General features: G+C 36.9%; 1 protein-coding gene across 5 annotated transcripts in view; it reads left to right on the forward strand.

The window, feature by feature from the left end:
• Positions 1-17,915, forward strand: part of LRRC49 (leucine rich repeat containing 49) — a 162,639-nt gene that overhangs the window by 19,804 nt on the left and 124,920 nt on the right. For all 5 annotated transcript variants that reach the window (XM_055436698.2, XM_055436702.2, XM_055436706.2 and 2 more), the window contains 2 exons: positions 2,792-2,858; positions 9,988-10,131. In XM_055436698.2, coding sequence (XP_055292673.2) covers positions 2,792-2,858; positions 9,988-10,131 — 211 coding nt within the window. The remainder of the gene's footprint in view (positions 1-2,791; positions 2,859-9,987; positions 10,132-17,915) is intronic.

Genomic DNA, 17,915 nt, shown 5'->3' on the forward strand with positions numbered 1-17,915 from the left:
ATAGGGGTGTGCATATCTTTTTAACTGGTGTTTTTCTCTTCAGATATATACCCAGAAATGGAATTTTTGGATCATATGGTAGTTCCATGTTAAATTTTTTTAGAATTCTTTCTTTCTCTATGGCTGAGCTGTGTCTTCACTACTGTGCACAGACTTTCTCTAGTTGCAGTGAGCGGGGGCTACCGTTTGTTGTGGTTTCTCTGGTAGTGGAGCACAGGCTCTTGGCATGTGGGCTTCAGTAGTTGCAGCACATGGGCTTTAAAGTGTGGGGTCAGTGGTTGTGGCGCAGAGGCTTGATTGCCCCATGGTATGTGGTGTCTTCCTGAACTAGGGATCAAACTGTGTCCCATGCATTGGCAGGCAGATTCTTAACCACTGAACCAACAGGGAAGTCCCCTATTTCAAATTTCTGGAGGAATTTCCATAACATTTTCTATAGCAGCTTCACCAATTTATATACCCATCAACAGTGCATGAAGGTTTTCTTTTCTCTACATTCCTGTCTCTTCTTTTCAGTTTATATGGCTTCTTCTTGGAAATAATTTTTTTTTTAAATATTTTGTTTTTTGAAGATACAAGTCTGTCTTTCCCTTTCTATTTCTCCATCTGTTTTTTGTTTACTTTTGCTCACACTTTATTTTTCACATAAAGAAAGTAGTTATTAAACAGTTCTAAAATTTTAGTATTCTGGAGTAAAAAAAAAATGTGTCAGAAGACTACTTTCCACATTCTCCCAAACTGCATATTTCTAAAGTATCAGTACTAGCAAATATGATCCCTAACCTATTCCTCCTGCTCTCCAGTCAGCTGACTTTGTCACAGCAAGGATCCTGTGAGCCTTGAAGATGCAAATCTATACTGAGGCAGTATTTAGTGGTTATTAGGCAAACCTGGCTGAGGATTGCTGAAGAAGAGAGAAACACTTCCGCCACCCTGTCTCCTTGTGATTGTCTTGGGTGACTTGTTGCCCCTGCTGCTGGTTAAATCAATAACATTTACTCCCTCACACATTTCAAAGCACTGCAGTCTTTGAGTCCAAGGCAATGGAACCACATATGAAAATCCAGTGCAACCATATGCCTTTAAATTCAAGCAGATCCAACAAAGATTTCTGCTGCAAAGCTGGAAAGATCCTGCTCAGCTTCCATATGTGAAGTTTACATTGCTACCAAAGAACTCCCCACCCCTCTGTACCACTTTGCTGTTGAAGTTCTTCCCGTCTAACTCTTCTACTTTCTGTATCCTCTGTTTACCTTTGTGAGATCTTCTGGTACCCTGATGTTCGCAGGCTCATGACCAGAACTAAGCTGAGTTTTGTGATCACCCAGTTCTATAGATAACAGAATTTTCCACTAGACCCTGGAATTCCATGTTCCGATTTCTTGAAGTATCTCACTTAAGGATTTGTCTTTGACACCTGAGAAGCCAGGCCTCATATAGATCCTGTAGCAGGGTCCTTATTCTAACATCAGCACATGATGTGACCTGCAGAGACAAGCTGTGGTGTGTCCCTAGAGGTCTGTAGTTGCTGAGTGATCAGTGAGCCTTGTCTTTTTCTAGTTCACTTCAATTTGATGGGAGAATTTCTTTTTAAGTAAAAGCTTTCAGGTCACATTGGTATCTTACTAGTTTTCTACAAGTTAGTGTATAACTTGCAGAGTTTGGGCTCTAGTCAGTTGTAAATAGATGATCCTTAGGTAGGTTTGTTGACGGTGCTCTGATACAACACTGAAAGGACAGTCATTCATCCCTTTGCCTGTTTCCAAGCATTGGTTATCAACACTGAATACACCATTCTATACTCACATGTAAGGTTTAAAAATTGTTTTTTATGTGATCTGTTTTTTACTCAAATATATTTTATTATTTTGGTTTCCCTGGTGGCTCAGACAGTAAATAATCCGTGTGAGCGAGGAGAGAGGTGTGAGAGAGGAGTCTGAGAGGGGGTTTTGGTCCTAATGGAGTAGTGTGGGCGGGGGGTGGTGTAGGGAGATAAGGGTGAGAGGAGGAACTGTAGTCACACTGCAATAGAATATAATAGGGGTATGATAAATATTTTTATAAATTAAATTGGGTCGGACTGCTTTTGGTAATACAATTCTGGCTTTGGCTATGATGTGAGTGATGGAAAGGAAGAGAAAGCTTTTTTCGATAGGGTAACCTGGAAAGGCTGCTCTGAGAAGATGTTTGAGCCAAGACTTGAATAATGGGAAGGAGTGAACCATGTGAAGTTCTGGTGGAAGAACATTAAGGAAGAAGGAACAGCAAGGGTAGACACCCTAAGGCAGAAATGAATTTGTCAAGTTAGAGATAGCAAGAAAGCCCCTGTGGCTGGAGCAGAGTGAGTGACTAAGCCTGAGCCATGGAAGGAGATAAGCTAAAGGAAGAGCCAGCCAGGCAGTTTAGGGCCTTGAGGACTTAGGTGAGGAATTTAAGTTGTATTCTAAGGTGAAGGAAATTGCCTTGAGTAAGTGCCTCGTGCTAAAGTTCCTAGAAGTAGAATTGTTCTTTTCTAAAGATAGCACTTTTAAGCTGTCTTTGGAACATTTCCCCCAGTGGGACTGCATCTTTAACATTACAATTAAATCAATGGAGATATGTTTTTTAATATATATAATTATATATAATTTCTCTCTGTGTGTATATATGTATTTCTGTGTCTATCTGTCTATATATCTATTCATCTATCTGGAGGGAAAGAATAAATTAAAATAAGTTATGCCTTAGACTGTTTTGATTTGCAATAGATGTGATACATCTGTATTTCCATTCTACTTATTCTAATTTTCAGAATTAAGAAAATTTCAAATCTGGAGAATTTAAAGAGCTTAGATGTCTTGGACCTTCACGGAAATCAGGTATTGTTAAAGCCCTTTTGTAACTTTCTTTTTTGAAAAAGCTCTAGGAAATTTGGCATAGAAGTTTTAATGATTATACTTGTGTTGAGTTTTTCTAGAGTTACTTTACTGATTCACTGAAATTAGCTGTGGTGTTAAGGTATTAAGTCTACTTACATAAATTTCTCAACAGCAAATGACAGACAAGGCATAAAACATTTAGAATTCTTATAGTTATGTCTATTTTGTTTCTTGTTTAGTCTTTTATTAACTTAATAGCCTACCCCAAACCAAGAACTATAATATAACTGCTGATTTTCTTCTACCCAAGTGTTCCTTCTTTATTCCAAGTTACCAATATTCTGGATTTCACATATATCATTCCTTTGTGTGTGTTTTTAGTTGGTTTTATCACATATACATGTGTCTAAATAATATATTGTTTAGTAGTATTGTCTTTTAACTTTAAAAAGGTGTCACACGATATATTGTCATCTGATGTTTGCTTTTTTGATACAGCATTATGTTACTGAGGTTTATCTATTTTGATTATGTAGTTGTAGTTTATGTTGTTACGTGTTCCATGGTTAGATTATACAAAAACATTTTTCTCCATTTTATTATTGATAGACATTTGGGTTGATTCCTTTTTCTTTGCTTGTCTTTTTGTTTTGTTTCCTACTCGGATAGCACTTCTAAGAACATTCTTATATATGTTCCTCCCATACATTATATTACTCTAGGGTATATTCCTAAGAGTGGAACTGATGGGTCATAGGTTATTTAAATGTCTAGCTTTAAAAGATAATGCCAAATTGTTTTCTAAAGTGATTGTACCAGTTTATACTCCCACCAGTAACACATAATAGATCCTGTTGCTTCATGTCTTTTTCAACATTTGGAATTGTCATACTTCTTAATTTTTGCCAATTGAATTGGTGTAAAGGGGTGGCTCCTCACTGTCTGGATTTATATGTCCCTGATTACTATATAACCTGGGATCATTATCCTGTTTGATCAATTTATCTACCCATATATTTGTCTGTCTTAATTTGTGTCCGGTTTGTTATGTTCCCCTCCTTATTTTCTCTCTGAGCATCTTGGCTGTTTTATTAACCCCTGGCTCTTACATTTAAATTTTAGTCTTCTCAATATGAATACTTATTTCTAAATACCTACATGAGCTACATACTCATGCAGAAGGTAAAACCTCTCCTGAGGTGGCAAGTGTACATTGTGGATGATCTGGGAGTTCCTGCCTGTTGAGAACAAGGTTTTCCACTTGCCGTTGGTCAGACATAAACCTCAGTGTAATCTCTCTGGGTGCTCTAATAGCTGTTAGTCCCGAGCGTTTTGTTGAAAACCAAATGTAATTAATAAAACCATGATAGATCTGGATAGGCTGCATCAGCTAGCGGCTAGGGTCAGCTAGCTACCTGGGATCCCAACCCCATCTGTATGTCTGCCTATATGTGCACACAGAGGGAGGATTTCTGATGGCCTAGGAACTGTCCAGCCCTGCAGGCTGGTTAGTGTCTTTCTAGTAGAGAGAAAGTTGCTGCTGCTGCTGCTGCTAAGTCACTTCAGTCGTGTCCGACTCTGTGTGACCCCATAGACAGTAGCCCACCTGGGTTCCCCGTCCCTGGGATTCTCCAGGCAAGAACACTGGAGTGGGTTGCCATTTCCTTCTCCAATGCATGAAAGTGAAAAGTGAAAGTGAAGTCGCTCAGTCGTGTCCGACCCTTAGCGACCCCACGGACTGCAGCCTACCAGGCTCCTCCGTCCATGGGATTTTCTAGGCAATAGTACTGGAGTGGTTGCCATTGCCTGTTATTAATAGTTAGATGTTCGTAGAAGGGGAAGAAGAATTAAAGTGTTTGTCAGTAAAAGAATATCATTTACAAAAGCACTGAGACTAAAAAGAGCATGGTAAGTGTTGTTTTACTGCTAGAGGATTCAGCACATGTTGGGGGATGGTGAGAGATGAGGCAGGAGAGGTAGATATAAGGCCAGATTGTGGGGGGTTTTATATGCAGTACTAAGAAATTGCTATTTTGTCTTTATTTATCCCACTATTTTAAATATTTTTCATAAGTATAAGTGAAACATTTGATGGTAGCGACATTTTTCCTAAGTTTATTTTAAAATGTATAAGCATTTATGTGTTTTTCATATTATAACATACTTTTAAGAATTCATGGGCATTACCGAAGATCTATAAGAGCAACTGGTAAATGAATAACATATCACTTGATCTATATATCTTGTATAGGGATTATTTACCAACATTATGTTGATTAAAAATGCTCTATTCCTTATTAACTGACTATGTGTTCTATAATTCCAGCATATGTTTATGATAGTCTATATATTAAGATTAAATATTTATACCACACAAATTATTTCTCAAGATTCTGTGAATACAAGAAAGAAATTTTAAGTGAAAATCTTAGTCTTGTTTCAAATATTTAAATCCAATAAGCAAAAATTTGGAGTATTTCAAAGCAAAGATAGTCTTGGTGACTAAAAAGCCAGGGGATGTTTTAACTCAAGTTGAAACAGCGTTCAACTCTAAAAAAATAGCATCAGATAGATAGTTTAAAAACTAAAAGAATATTAAGTGAATATTTTTTATAGTTTGAATTTACTTCCATTGGAAATAATAATTTTACATGGTGTACACTGTAAAATGAAATGTAATTGGCTTTTTGGTGTGAAAACATTGGGAGGAATAGTGATAGTGTTCAAGAAACAGATTGGGGAATGGAGAGACGGGAGGTGAGACTGGAGGTAGAGAGCAGCTGAGAGACTAATTCAATAACCCTTGTGAGAAGTGGTGGCGACTTAAAGTAATGACAATAGGGGTTAACACAGGGGCAGATCGGATAAATAGTTAAGTAAAAACATTAAGATTTAGCAATTAATTGTATGTGAGTAGTAGAATACAGGGGCTTCCCTGGTGGCTCAGAGGTTAAAGCGTCTGCCTCCAATGCAGGAGACCCGGGTTCGATCCCTGGGTCGGGAAGATACCCTGGAGAAGGAAATGGTAACCCACTCCAGTATTCTTGCCTGGAGAATCCCATGGACGGAGAAGCCTGGTAGGCTACAGTCCACGGGGTCGCAAAGAGTCGGACACGACTGAGCGACTGAACAGAACAGAACAGAACAGAGAATACAGAGGAATATGGGAGACTGACTTAATTTACAGCCTAGATTTTTTTTTCTTCTTTCGGTCTACCAGAAAATGTTCCCCTGTTGAATGCTTGCTTTAACATGAACACAAACGTGCTTCAAGAAGAATCTGTTCTTTCAGTGACATCTTTTCCTTCAGGGAGAGCTTGCCCTTTCTGTGTTTGCTCGCCTGAAAGCAGACATCTTTCTTTTCAGTGTTGTTTAATAGGAAGGTCGTCTTTATCCAGATAGAGCAATCTGGGTCACTCTTATACACATACAAAAGACTGGAGGATCCAGCTTTCCTAGATGTATTAAGAAGCTTTCCTGTCTACCTTAAGACCCTCTCTGATCAGTGTGACCTAAGGTTAGACTTTTGAACATTCCTATCATCTCTTCTTCTGGCTATGAAATTTATTAACTGATCAAGAACTCTGCTGTCACTATACACCACCTTTTGATTGAAGATTCTGTCATTTGCTCTATTCCTGTGACTTTGTCCATGGGTGCAACAGAGTAACAAATTTTATTCTATCAGAAATGTTGCACCCAATTCTGCCATGTCTGTTCACAAACCAAGAAATTGAACAATATCCCCAGTGATTTTTTACAAAAAGTTACAGATTAATACCTATATGAAAGAAGAGAGTGAAAAGGTTGGCTTGAAGCTCAACATTCAGAAAACAAAGATCATGGCATCTGGTCCCATCACTTCATGGGAAATAGAAGGGGAAACAGTGGAAACAGTGTCAGACTTTATTTTTTTGGGCTCCAGAATCACTGCAGATGCTGATTGCAGCCAGGAAATTAAAAGACGCTTACTCCTTGGAAGGAAAGTTATGGCCAACCTAGATAGCATATTAAAAAGCAGAGACATTACTTTGCCAACAAAGGTCCGTCTAGTCAAGGCTATGGTTTTTCCCGTGGTCATGTATGGATGTGAGAGTTGGACTGTGAAGAAAGCTGATCGCCGAAGAATTGATGCTTTTGAACTGTGGTGCTGGAGAAGACTCTTGAGAGTCCCTTGGACTGCAAGGAGATCCAACCAGTCCATTCTAAAGGAGATCAGTCCTGGGAGTTCATCAGAAGGACTGGTGCTAAAGCTGAAACTCCAATACTTTGGCTACCTCATGCGACGAGTTGACTCACTGGGAAAAAACTCTGATGCTGGGAGGGATTGGGGGTGGGAGGAGACGGGGACGACAGAGAATGAGATGGCTGGATGGCATCACCGACTCGATGGACATGAGTTTGAGTGAACTCTGGGAGTTGGTGATGGACAGGGAGGCCTGGCGTGCTGTGATTCATGGGGTCGCAAAGAGTTGGACACGACTGAGCGACTGAACTGAACTGAACTGATGAATTAACAACATTTCTTTTCAGAGTCACCAAACTAAAAAGGGACTCTAAAATGTAGGCATCCTAATTGTAAGTCCCACCAGGACCAAATGAAATTGGAGAAAGGTAGTTTTCTAAAAGAAGTGCTGCAGGATTATTAGCAGAAGGGGGGAGACATCATACACAGGTCATGTGCCCCTTCATTCTTTGTATTTATCTTTCCTGAGTTCAGAGAAGTTTTATATGTATAAACTATATACATGTATATATTTACATATTGCTTTTTCTTATACCTATCTCTATTTTTTTTTAGTATTTTAGTATAATTTCTCAAGCTTATGTTGATATTACTGATTTCCTATAGTATCCATTTTACTTTTTGCTGATTCTATACATTTTAAATTCTGTCACCTATTTAGTTTTGAAATGTCATTTTCTATGTCTTTACAGTTCTGTCATCTGCAAATACTCATAACTTTGTTTTTTTCTTTTACAGATTTTAATTGTTTTCATTTTATTATTAGTTAAACCAAAAATCTCAGTGCAAATTTTAAAGCATGGTCATAGTTTATCTTTTATATTATTAAATTTGTGATAAATATACTTACATTTCTCCTCTTGTATCTAGATGAAATCTAGATGGTATTTCTTGAATGCAAGAGAAGGGCTAAATAATATCATAGAAAATGTATTTTAAGTCTTTAAAAAGGCTATTTTAGCCAATATCTGCTTTGAAATGTTAAATAGAAATTTTCAAATAATATTGTGATGGCAATACAGATGGGAAAATTAATCTCCAGTGTCCAGAAAAAAAATGTTGTGAATAACTCGATATTACTTAAGTTCGTTAGATTAAAAGGTTGATGAAACCCTCCCAAGGAGCCCTACTTCTGGGTTAGAAACTCACCCTGTTTTGTGCTATTCTTGCTATATTACAATAGTGGAGCTTAAAATCATGCTGCACTCTCATCACTTCATGGGCCATACCCTTAACTTACCCTTTAACTGGTGCAACTCAGATTCCTTTGCTGCAGTTCAGTGCTTATGTACATGTGTATAGTCTATAATTCAAGTCTTCTTGTTCTAAACAGCCAGTGTCCGCCATATTGTACCCTGACTCAACACTGTCTGTCTCCTCTCTTAAGCAGTTTCAGTAATAAAGAATATCCATCCTCATCCTCTCTTGGGGTTCCTAGTTCCTTTTCCATTCAGACTCTTGACTGCTTTCAGGATCCTGCAGTATAAATGGAGTATGAACAGGAAGAACTTGGTATCATTTCTTTTCTCTGTCTTTTCTCTCAGAGGGTAGTCTTGTTGGGTCAAAACATTGTGAGCTCATACCTTAGGCTCAAGTTTCTATTTTGCAGCTAGTACGTATATTTCTCTTCACCTTCTCAGTGTTGGGCAGTTCAGTTCAATTCAGTTCAGTCGCTCAGTTGTGTCCAACTCTTTGCGACCCCATGAACAACAGCACTCCAGGCCTCCCAGTCCATCACCAACTCCTGGAGTTTATTCAAACGCATGTCCACTGAGTCGGTGATGCCATCCAACCATCTCATCCTCTGTCATCCCCTTCTCCTCCCGCCTTCAGTCTTTCCCAGCATCAGGGTCTTTTCCAATGAGTCAGTTATTTGCATCAGGTGGCCAAAGTATTGGAGTTTCAGCTTCAACATCAGTCCTTTCAATGAACACTCAGGACTGATTTCCTTTAGGATGGGCTGGTTGGGTCTCCATGCAGTCCAAGGGACTCTCAGGAGTCTTCTCCAACACCACAGTTCAAAATCTTCAGTCTTTGGCACTCAGCTTTCTTTATAGTCCAACTCTCACATCCATACATGACTATTGGAAAAACCATAGCCTTGACTAGATGCACTTTTGTTGGCAAAGTAATGTCTCTGCTTTTTAATATGCTATCTAGGTTGGTCATAACTTTCCTTCCAAGGAGTAAGCATCTTTTAATTTCATGGCTACAGTTACCATCTGCAGTGATTTTGGAGCCCCACAAAATAAAGTCTCCACTGTTTCCCCATCTATTTGCCATAAAGTGGTGGGACTAGATGCCATGATCTTAGTTTCCTGAATGTTGAGTTTTAAGCCAACTTTTTCACTCTTTTCTTTCACTTTCATCAAGAGGCTCTTTAGTTCTTCTTTGTTTTCTGCCATAAGGGTGGTATCATCTGCATGTGTGAGGTTATTGATATTTCTCCCAGCAATCTTGATTCCAGCTTGTGCTTCATCCAGCCCAGCGTTTCTCATGATGTCTCTGCATATAAATTAAATAAGCAGGATGACAATATACAGCCTTGATGTACTTCTTTTCCTATTTGGAACCAGTCTGTTGTTCCATGTCCAGTTCTAGCTGTTGCTTAGAGATGCCCAAACAAGTACTTATTGATTATTTGGTAATATATACTTCAAATAATTACCATGGTCAAATTACAGGATGTGTTCCTTTAGTTAATTTTCACAAATTAAGTAGCTTTATAATATCTGTAACAATGGAAACAGGAAATAGATTTTGAAATGTCTTCATATAAATATGTTTGTTACTGAATCCAGTGACTGGGTCTTTTATTTTTATAGCATGTACTTCTGAGATTTATGCCTGATAATCATCCCTGCCTCATTTTTTTTTTAACAGATTACCAAAATTGAAAATGTCAATCATTTGTGTGATTTGAGAGTTTTAAATCTTGCCAGGAACTTTTTAAGTCACGTTGATAATCTTAATGGGCTGGATTCACTAACTGAGCTTAACCTGCGACACAATCAAATTACTTTTGTGGTGAGTATTAAAATGGAATCAATATGTGATTTCTGGCCTTTCTTTTAAGGGAATGAAATAAATGCTTTGCTTTCTGTAAAGTAAGAATCTAAGGTAATTTAGTTTTTTTCTGAATTTGAATTGTGGATATAATTGTTAAGCTTTATAATATTATGGTTTGGGAAATGGTATGTTATTTTCCATTCTAAAAGATAAATGTAAAATTAGGAGCAGATGTGTTATCAGTAAATGAATCACCAGGGGTAAATGAATTTTGAATCCTTTCCTGTGTTGTTATAGAAATAGAATTAATAAGTAAGATGGTTATTGGTGACTGAAAGTTGGCAGATTGTTGCACAGAGAGGAAAAAGACACAGTGAGGAGAGACTGAGGGCTTTGAAGACATACATAAATGTCATATTCTTTGCAGTTTTTCAAAGGCAGCTTTGTATGGAGGAAAGAACACTGTTGCATAGGACATCAGAGGCCTGGTGCTGATCTGCTTCATCTCTCATTAATTGTGTAGTGCTAGTTGCTCAATTGTGTCCAACTCTTTGCTACCCCACGTCCTGTAGACTGCCAGGCTCCTCTGTCCATCGGATTCTCCAGGCAAGAATACTGGAGTGGATTGACAATCCCTCCTCTAGAGGATCTTCCTGACCCAGGAATCGAACCTGGTTCTCCTGTATTGCAAACAGATTCTTTACCATCTGAGCTATAGGGAAGATCCCATAACTGTGTGACCTTGGGTAAGTCACTCACCTGTGAGCTTCAGTTTACTTTTCTCTAAAATGAGGACATTGGGCTAGATCCTCTCTGCAGTCCTTTTTGGTTTGCTGACTCTGAAAAAAAGATATTAATATGATAGAAAGCTGGCATGTGAGCAGGAGGAAAAGAACTGGCATCATGAGGCTACTCTGAAACTCTGAGGATGAACTTCATTAGATTTATAGTTTTACTCATGTTTAGCAGCTAAATAACTGCAGGTATGTTGAACTTGCATTTGTGAGGTGCTCTAGAAATAAGACTTTCAGTTATATGACATGATATAGGCCAAGAAGACATATAAGATTTTATAAAGACACTATTTGTATTTTAACAAGTTTCCTTTGTTTATATGCAACAGAGAAACTGCATTAGGTTTTCTCTGGATATCACTTAAGCACTCTTAAAGGTAAAATCTGATTCTTAACTTTTTCAAGACATTGAGTTCCTTGGTTGGTTGGTTTAGTCGCTAAGTTATATCCAACTTTTGCAACCCCATAGACTATAGCCTGCCAGTCTCCTCTGTCCATGGTATTCTCCAGGCAAGAACACTAGAGTGGGTTGCCATTTCCTTCTCCAGGGAATCTTCCCAACCCAGGGATCAAACCCAGGTCGTCTGCATTGCAGGAGACTCTTTACCAACTGAGCTATGAGGGAAGCCCATTAGTAAGTAAGTAAGCCCATCGAGTTCCTTAGTAAATATTACATATACTTAAGTGGTACACTTGAAAAAGTTGGAGGACAGCTGATACCTTATCTCTAGGCCTCACTGTACAGATTGGTTTCATTTTTAAGTTTCCCCAGAAAATCTGAGCCAAGTAATGCTTACATTTTCTAGGAGGTTGGGATAATTTGAAAACCTTTTCTAAGACATGGATTTATTCCAGAACCTTTAAATTCTGCTAACTTTTCCCCAGATTGGGTTTAAATATTGGAAATGGCTTGTTTATTTTAAGAGACATCCATATTGAGTTAATCTGTTACATTGCTGTCTCAAGGAACTATTCAGGCTGGACTTAATCTGTCCTCAGGACATTGGGTATGGTAAGAATCCAAACACTTCAGTAGAGTGGGGGACAGAAATCTGTTGGCCTTAGCATATTTCTGTCTACAATTTGTCCTTCATTTGGAAAATGTGTAATACACATCCAGGAAATTGCTTAATGAATTTCCCACTGAGTACCTAATCATTACTCTTATAGATTAGGCAGAAGTAAGCATCGTATGGAAAAGGAAATTATTTTAATTTCTAAAAGTGAAAAAGGTTTAAGTATTATGTATATGGTATAAGCATCATGTGTATTAATTTATTGGATACTGTGAGTGTATATGTAAGAATAAATAAACTTTTCCAACTCTATTTCTTTGCTGAAGCATCCTTTTCCTGAAGGCCCAAGAGACTTTAAATCTGAGGATTCCTTTTTTTTTTTTCCCTCTTTTTTTTAAGCTACCTCTTTTTTTCAAGCTACCTCTTTTTTTCTCCAGGGTCAGTTATCACATTAGTATTATTATTATTATTTTTTTGCTTTGTTTTTTCTCACGGTTTTGATTTACCTCAGTGACTGGTAATTTTTAAATGAAGGACCATGTTAAGGCATGGCTGACTCTCCTCTACAGCTGAATAGGTCTTTTTAACCATAAGTCTCTCGCTAGAATGTTCAGTAGATTTGTGTAAGTTGCTGAATCCCACACATTGGCAGACTTCCGCTTAAGAGTGAGTGGACGACAGGCAGGCTCACTGTGTAACTATCAAAATAAGAAAAACTACTTTGTGAGGGTAGGGAGGAGGAATAAGAAGGACCTCAGTATCTTTTGTGCCAGCTGGAATTGCCATTCCTCTTCCCCTTCTGGTTCTACTGTGGCAGTTATTAACCATCTCCGTAGATAAAACACCCATGCTCTCCATCCTTCCTTGAGTCTGCTTTGTTAGAAACAGATCCTGAGGTTCTAGCTGAGGATTTCTTCAGCCAGCTACTCTGTACGTGGTTGCGTGTGTGCATGGCAGGAGTGGGAGTGGGCAGGCAGGGCAGTGGGTTTGTTGGTGTTCCAGGAATAGCTGTTTAGTAGACACATCTTTAATTATACATGTACTCGATTAGCCGTAACTGTTCATAGTGCATGCCTGTGTTTTGTTTGTGCTGACTCTGAGAGTGGGAGTTGGCATTCTCATGGAGAGGTTTGCAGTGCAGCATCTCTCTGGCCAGTTCCGAGCTGCAGTTTTCTTTGTTCAAGATTATCTCCAATAACATCCATCTGCTTTTCAGCTTCCTGAAATTTCATCAAAAGTGTTGCTCTGTTAATAACTTTTGTTTTTAACATTTCCTGTGGAATTGCTCATTTTATTCATTTTGTTTGTTTCACCCATTGACTCTTGGGAAGGAGATGAAACAAATGCATCACCTACTTTACCATCTTATCAGAAACTGTCTTCACTGATAATTTCAGTGTAGAAAAGAATTTAATACAATAAAAAATCAATGACTACTTAATATAGTATAGTTGTATTCAATTCTCTGATCTTTTTCTTGGAAATGTAAGTTTCTAAGCAAATGTCTTTTTAGTTTGTGTATCTTGCCCTTTAAAAGAACTATGAAACATTTAAAACATTCCCAAAGAATAGGAAATAATATTACCAACATTTGTGTGTCAACCAATGAATTTAAATAAAAACCTTTTAAATACAGTTGAGACCTACTCTGTAACCCTCCCCCAACACATTTCTTCCCTCCTTTGCAGACGTAGCCACAATTATGAATTTGGTGTTTATTTCTATGCATGTCTGTTTCTGTTTCCTGTATATATTCCCAGACAATCCCATATATATCCCAAAACAATGAAGTACTTATTTTGCATGCTTTTAAGTCTTCTGTAAATGGTTTTATCAAACAGTACATGTCTTCTGTAAGTTACTTTTATTATGCTTTGAAATTTATATGTGTTGATACCTATAGCTCCAGTTCACTAATTTTCATTGTTATATAGTATCCCACTGTATGATTATGATTAAATATTTATTCTTCTGTTTTTGGATAATGTTTCTAATTTTTATTGTTAAGAAATAATATTTTTGTATGTATCTTTTTATGTATAATTATAACAGTTTCCCTTGGACAGTGGCTTTCAGACATTTTTAGCCATAATCTGCGTTAATAAATAAAATTTACATTGTGCATGCATGCTCAGTCGTATCTGACTCTTTGCGACCCATGGACTGTAGCCCACCAGGCTCCTCTGTCCATGGGATTTCCCAGGCAAGAATACTGGAGTGGGTTGCCGTTTCCTTCTCCAGGGGATCTTCCCATTACAGGGATAGAACCCATGTCTCCTGCGTCTCCTACATTGCAAGAGAATTCTTTACCACTGAGCCACCTGCGAAGTCCCTGAATTGATTTCTTGACTCATGTTGTGATCTGCTTTTGAAAAATCATGCTGAACGGTGACTTGGGAGGAGCACTGCTCAGTGCCAGGGCTGTGCACGTCCTTTTACTCTGTCGGTTATTGCCGGTCTTCCCCCAAAGTGGTTGTCCCAAGTTACACTTCCATCAGCATTCCCTGAGAGTTTCGTTAACTTCACAACTTTTTGGACACTTGATGTTGTCAGATGTTGACCTTCTAATTTTTGCCAGTCTTGTAACTATGAAATTGTATTATTTTGAGATTTGAATTTGAATTTCTAGTGGGATTGAATGCCTATCATCTTTTTTTCCATTTTTGATATTGATATTTCTTGTTCTGCAGATAGCCATATCCTTTGCCCACTGTTATAATGTCTTTTTCTTTTTCCTATTGATCAGTAGTATTTCTTTTGTTTCTGCTGTCTTTGAGAAACGGAAGTAAAAATCAATAGTTTCCTTCATTGTTTCTTCTTTTTGTTTGAAAAATCCTTTTTTATAGGCTGAGGACATAAAGATATTTTTCTATGTTGCCTAACAAGAGTTTTAAAGTTGTTCTTCACATGGAGGTGTTTCATTTATTTGGCATTGATTTTTGCTTGTGATGTGCCATTGAAATCCAATTTCATTTTTTTTTCTCATGTGAATTACCAGTTGTCCCAGCATATTTTCTTGAAAAGTAAATTCTTTTTGTCCTTCCCTCTCCCCTTGGCAGTATCTTCTTTTAGCAAATTAAATATCCACATATGCGTAGGTCTGTGACTGGCCTCTCTGGTCTATTTATTTGGTCTCTGTACATGTTTCAGTATAACTGTATAACTGTCTTAATAACTGTAACTTTCTATTAATATTATGTTCTAAGAGCTGGTAGAATGAGGTCCCCAATCTTCCTTTCCTTTTCCTTCCTTTATTTTTGGTTTTAATTTTTGGCCACACCCTGCAGCATCTGGGACCTTAGTTCCCCACTGAGGGATCGAACCCATACCCGCTGCATTGAAAAGCACCGTCTTAACCACTGGACCACCAGGGAAATCCCTAGCCTGCCTTCTTTTAAAATTTTTTTTCTTGGTCTTTTCTTTTTCTGTATACATTCTAAAAATAGCATGTCAAGTTTCTTGAATAACCTTCCTGGTTTGTTTGATTTTTTACTACCCTTAGATTGATCATGTGGATTCTTCTTTAATCTTAATTTTGAAAATTATATTACAAGATTTTTGTGATGAAAAGTGATTCTAGCACTTTGGGTTGTTATGTGTATTCCGTTCGTTCCGTTCAGTCGTTCAGTCATGTCTGACTCTTTGCGACCCTGTGGACTGTAGCCTACCAGGCTTCTCCATCCATGGGATTCTCCAGGCAAGAATAATGGAGTGGGTTACCGTTTCCTTCTCTAAATATGTGTATTTGGGCTATATATCATATACATTCCTTTTTTGTTTGCTAATATTTGGTTCATAATATTCACATCTATGATAAATGATATTGACTTATAATTTCTTTTTATTCTTTTCTCCTATCATACTGGCTTTATAAAATAAATTGGAGAGTGCTTCCTATTTTAATATTCTGTGATCCTTTATTTTAGTTTCCTATTTAGTATGAGGCTTCCCAGGTGGCGTTAGTGGTAAAGAAACTGCCTGCCAATTCAGGAAACATAAGAGACACGGGTTTGATCCCTGGGTCAGGAAGTTCTCTTGGAGAAGGAAATGCAACCCACTTCAGTATTCTTGCCTGGAGAATCCCACGGACAGAGGAACCTGGCAGGCTACAGTCCATAGGGTCACACAGATTTATTTAGTATAAACCTCAGCTTATATGAGATAAAGTTGATCTATTCTTTGATTATTTTGGTAGAATTTATCTTGTAAAATGTCTGGATAGTTTTAAACTATTGACTGTGTAATAGTGGACATCAGTTTTGATATGTTGTAGTTTCCTTTCATCTAAATTATTTTTTTATTTTATTTTTTGGCTGCTCTATCAATAGCTATGTTCCCCTTGTCACTTCTAATAATGCTTATTTATACTTTCTTTTTCTTGATCAGTATTGCCTTTGCCTGAGGCTTGCCTATCTTACTAGTAATTTTAAAGAATCAGTTTTTAATCTTCATAGAACCTCTCTTACAGCTTTTAAAAAATATTATTTTATTGTTTGTTCTTATATTTCTTAGTTCCTCTATTTTAAATTTTTTCTCTCTAAAGTATTATGTTAGATACTTGAAACATTGGTTTTCAGTCTTTTTTATTTTCTGTTATAAGCACATAAGATATAAATTTCCCTCTACTTCAAACGAATTTTGAAATTTAATATTTTTATTATTATTTAGTTTTAAATGTTTTCTAAGTTCCATTGTTTCTTCTTTGGTCCAAGTGTATATTTAAAAGTGTATTTAAACTTTTTGATATGTATGGATTTATTACTCATTTTTTGTCATTCTTTTCTAATTTAATTGTATTGTGACCAGTGAATGTTGATTATATGTAATTGGTTTGTTGAGGTTTTCTTTATTGCCTAATGTGAAGTTAATATTTATAGTCAATACTTACTCTCAATATATTTGTCTAGTTTGTGGTCAGTATTTACAGCTAAGTTTCTAGGCACTTACAAGTTTACAGTTGATGTATTTTCCTAGATTGTTTCCTAGATTTTTTTTTTATTATTATATATTAACTATCTTTATTGCTAACTCCTTCGTTTTCTAAGTATTTGGTGAGCATGGGCTATATGCCAAGCTCTGTTCTAAGTATGTATTATATATCAGGAAACTAACAATACTTCTTGCCTTAACATTTATTTAGTGTAATGTTAATATCAGCTCTCTTTTGGTTATTTTTTTCATGGTATATGTTTTTGAGATTTTTTCAGTGAATCATACTAAACATTCTTTAGCTTTCAACCTTTTTCTTATAAGGAATGCACAATTCCTTTTTAAATTTACAATCTGAGAATCTGACTTCTGATCAGATGTTTGTTATACTAATTGTGGATGACATACATTTCCATTCATCAATTTGATATTATTTCAAGCTTTCTGTATTTTTTCTTGTGTCTGATTTCCAGTTGATGGAGTTTTCTCTGTTCTTCTTCAACTTAATGGTTACTACTGCATTTTAAAATACACAGTTGACCTAAATTATAGTCAAGTACACGTCCCTACCTTCTTCTCAAAAAAGGACCTTAGAATCATTTAATCCAGTAACCCCTCTCATTTTGCATGCTTTTGTTGACTAGTATTTCCTTTTTTTAACCATCCAATTTATATATTTTAATTGCTGTGTTTTTAGTCAGTGTTTATTTGGATTCACCCACATACTTGTTTGGCTTCAACACTCTTCCCAAAGTATATAACTTAGATAAAGTTCGTTTAAGATGGCTATGGTGGTAGTGAGCTTTCTCAGTTTTTGTTTGTTGAGTAATTGTTTATTTTGCTTTTACTCATGACTGATTTTTTGATTTGGTTGACAGTTGTTTTTCTCCTGGATGTTTTGAAGCGCATATTCCCTTGTCTTCAGTTTTCTATTATTGTAATTAAACTGTCATCAGTCACTTTTTGTTGGTAGTCTTTTACTTCCTCTGTTTGGTTTAAGATTATAAGATTTCTTTGTGAAGTCTTGAAGACTCACTATGATCTATATAGATATGGAACTACT

This window comes from Moschus berezovskii, chromosome 9 (genome assembly GCF_049115385.1).
Source record: "Moschus berezovskii isolate FMDL1 chromosome 9, NW_MosBer_1.0, whole genome shotgun sequence".
Taxonomy (NCBI): Eukaryota; Metazoa; Chordata; class Mammalia; order Artiodactyla; family Moschidae; genus Moschus; species Moschus berezovskii.